General features: G+C 37.1%; 1 protein-coding gene across 1 annotated transcript in view; it reads right to left on the reverse strand.

Moving 5' to 3' along the window:
* Nucleotides 1–1,762, reverse strand: part of LOC107628051 (putative pentatricopeptide repeat-containing protein At3g11460) — a 2,614-nt gene extending 852 nt beyond the window's left edge. The window contains exon 1 of the mRNA XM_016330856.2: nt 8–1,762. Coding sequence (XP_016186342.1) covers nt 8–1,624 — 1,617 coding nt within the window. The 5' untranslated portion in view covers nt 1,625–1,762. The remainder of the gene's footprint in view (nt 1–7) is intronic.

A 3,309-nucleotide genomic window follows, 5' to 3' on the forward strand; every position in this document is an offset into this window, starting at 1 on the left:
CTGGTTGATGAATCTCCTTCACAAGATTCTCCAATTTATCCAACATTCTATATATTTCTTCAATTTGAGGATGACTTCTATCTCCTGAGTAAAAAAGGTGCACTTTTCCTTTATATTCTACATAACTGTATCCTGGCTCCTTTCTAAGCTTTCGCCCCCTCATCATTACTCGAACTTTCAGAACCCCCTCTAAGTTCTCAACATCAGAGTATATATTTGACAACAGAACATAGTAACCGATGTTTGTTGGTTCAAGTTCAATGACATGTTGAAAGGCCAATTCTGCTAGCTCAACATTCTTATGAATCTTGCATGCGCCGAGAAGGGCTCCCCAAACAGCACCATCAGGTTTAACTTTCATTGACTCTATGAGATCCATAGCTTCTTTCAGTCTACCTGCTCGGCCTAAGAGATCCACCACACAAGAGTAGTGTTCAGGACCCTGCCGCAAACCATACTTCGTCTCCATTGCATCAAAATATTCCAAGCCCTTATCAGTCAAACCTGCATGACTACATGCGGAGAGAACACTCACGAAAACAGTCTCATCTGGTCTGATGCCAGACTCAACCATCTCATTGAATAAATCAACAGCAACCTCGCCATGTCCGTGGATCCCATACCCGCCAATTATAGCCGTCCAAGAAATAACGCTCTTCTCAGCCATAGAATCAAAGACCACATGTGCGCGTGCCAAATTCCCACACCTAGCATACATGTTGATTAGTGCATTAGTCAAAAATGGATTAGAACTGAACCCCAATACCCCAATCTCCCTCTCCACTTCGCGACCAATTCCTTGCGCACCAAGGTTAGCACACGATGACAAGACCCCAAGAAGGGTAACAGGATCAGGAGTCACCTTACTCAACTTCATCTCACGATAAAGCTCCAAAACACGCCTAGCATGCCCATTCTGCGCATACCCAGAAATCATCGCATTCCAAGAGATCAAATCCCTTGCAGGCATACCATCAAACACCCTGCGCGCATTCTCCACCTCCCCGCACTTCACATACATAGTGATCAAACAGTTCCCCACAGTCAAATCACCATCCAAACCCAACCTAACACCAAGACCATGAAGATAAACACCAACACTCAAGTGACCCGGAACAACACACCCAGAGACCAAACCCAACATGGTAACAGAGTTTGCATTCAGCCCCATTTCCCTCATCCTCCTAAACAACAAGACAGCATCAAAGATCCTTGAATTGAAGGAATACCCAGATATCATTGCATTGAAACAAATGGTGGGGTTTTCCCAGTGGGGATTTTCATCAAACACCTTTCGTGCATTATTGGGAAGATGGCATTTAGAGTACATAGTGATGAGGGAAGTTCGGGTATATGGGTCAGGGTGACACCCGGTTCGAATGACATGAGCATGGAGCTGGGAACCGGTGATGGGTATTGAAAGAAGGGCACAGGATTTGAGGAGAAAAGGGAAGGTGAATGTGTTCGGAAAGAAGGAAGAACGAAGCATGTGGCGGTAGAGAGAGAGTGCTTGTGGGTATTGGTGCTGTTTTGCTAACTCTGCTAAACGAGAATTCCATGGTTGTGTTGTGGTTTGATCGAGAAATTTAGGGTTCTGTTTTTGTTGGTGGATGAGGATGCTCATGAATCAATCATGCATTTGCATGTATACTACGAACAACGTTGTTGTTGTGTTCTTTTACTTTCTACTTTTCCAGTAACTGAATCATGTTCAAAAGATTCTGCTTAGTCCTAGGTTTCTAAAGGATCTACAGTTGAAAACAATAACTAATTCTTATGCTGTTTAAATTTTTAGATATGAATTATATGAATAGTCACAAAATGCTCTTCATTAGTAAGAGTAAATAGAATCATTTGTTATTTACTACTATATCATATTATTCTATAAAATCAAACCTGATTATTCGGTTAAAATTTAGAAAATAAAAAATACATATGCACTAAAAATCAAATATTAAATTAACTACTATGTAGTATGTACATGTATTATTTTACACAATTTTAATTTATATTTTATACGAATAACTGATTTTATAGATAATAACTATATATATAACATGGTTGTAATAAAATAATTAGATCATATTATTTTATAAAATGCAATCCTCATTATTTGATTAAGAGACCTAATGAAATAACCATTAGATAATATCATTCTAAAAAATCCAACTCTCACTGCACTATTTAACTAAGAGACCTAATAAAATAACTAAGGGTGCATATAATTTGGTCCGGTCTAAAGATTTGGTTCGATTTCGAATATTTTAGAGACTAATTTGATGTGATTTTATCGGGTTTAGGGTCAGATAATGGTCTCAAGAATAGACTCCATCATTATTTTGGACCGAGTCCGAATCAAGATGAATCCGGCTTCACCCCAACCTATGTGCACTTTAAGACAACTAAAAAAGGTATATATGTTTTAAATTATAGAATTTATGGACAAATTCAAGTTTAAATATAGATATCAACTTTTCGATAACAAGTTTCTTTATAAATAAATTTTTTTATAAATCATTGTTAAAGCTTTAAAGATCCAGTTTTCACCCGTTTTAGACCCGATATAGTTGTGACCCGAAAATATTTAGATTTCATCGAATTTAGAATTGAATTAAGATCTAAAAAATAGACCCAGTATATATTTAGGGACGGATCTGGGTCAGGAACCCGATACCCATCCCATAAACACCCCTAAAAGAAACCACTAAATCATTTTATTCTAAGAAATTGAGCTTCATTATTTGATTAAAAGCCCTAACAAAGTACCCACTACATTATATCATTTTAAAAAATCAAACCCGCACTATTTAGTTAAGAATAATTAAGTGACCTAATAAAATAATCACTTGATCACACCTTCTAATTTTCTATTTACCAATAAAGATTAACTTAGTCTAAGCAAGTATCTCGGTAAGTTTGAGAACCAAAATGCAATTTGGTTATACCCACAAAACCATAACAACCTCATCAATTGGAACATTGACACGTGTCAACAAAAACAATCAGCAACTGCTTGGCATTGATTTGACCATGAATACTTGACAATAATAATGTATGGAGTTATTTCTGTGTCTTTTCTTTTCTCTCCCAACAATTTGGATTAATAGGCAAATTGGTAATAAGAGCAAGAATATCATACACAACACCATTGATTAAAAAAAAAAAAAACAGAATTAGAAGAAGAAAAATGGCAGACTCAGACCAAACATTTCCAGCTGCAGATGTTGCTGCTGAATTGAATCTTGGGAGTAACACCAAAGTTCAAGTTGATCCTGTTTCATCTGAGGTGGCTGCTGCCAATGCTGCCAA

Source organism: Arachis ipaensis, chromosome B02, assembly GCF_000816755.2.
Source record: "Arachis ipaensis cultivar K30076 chromosome B02, Araip1.1, whole genome shotgun sequence".
Taxonomy (NCBI): Eukaryota; Viridiplantae; Streptophyta; class Magnoliopsida; order Fabales; family Fabaceae; genus Arachis; species Arachis ipaensis.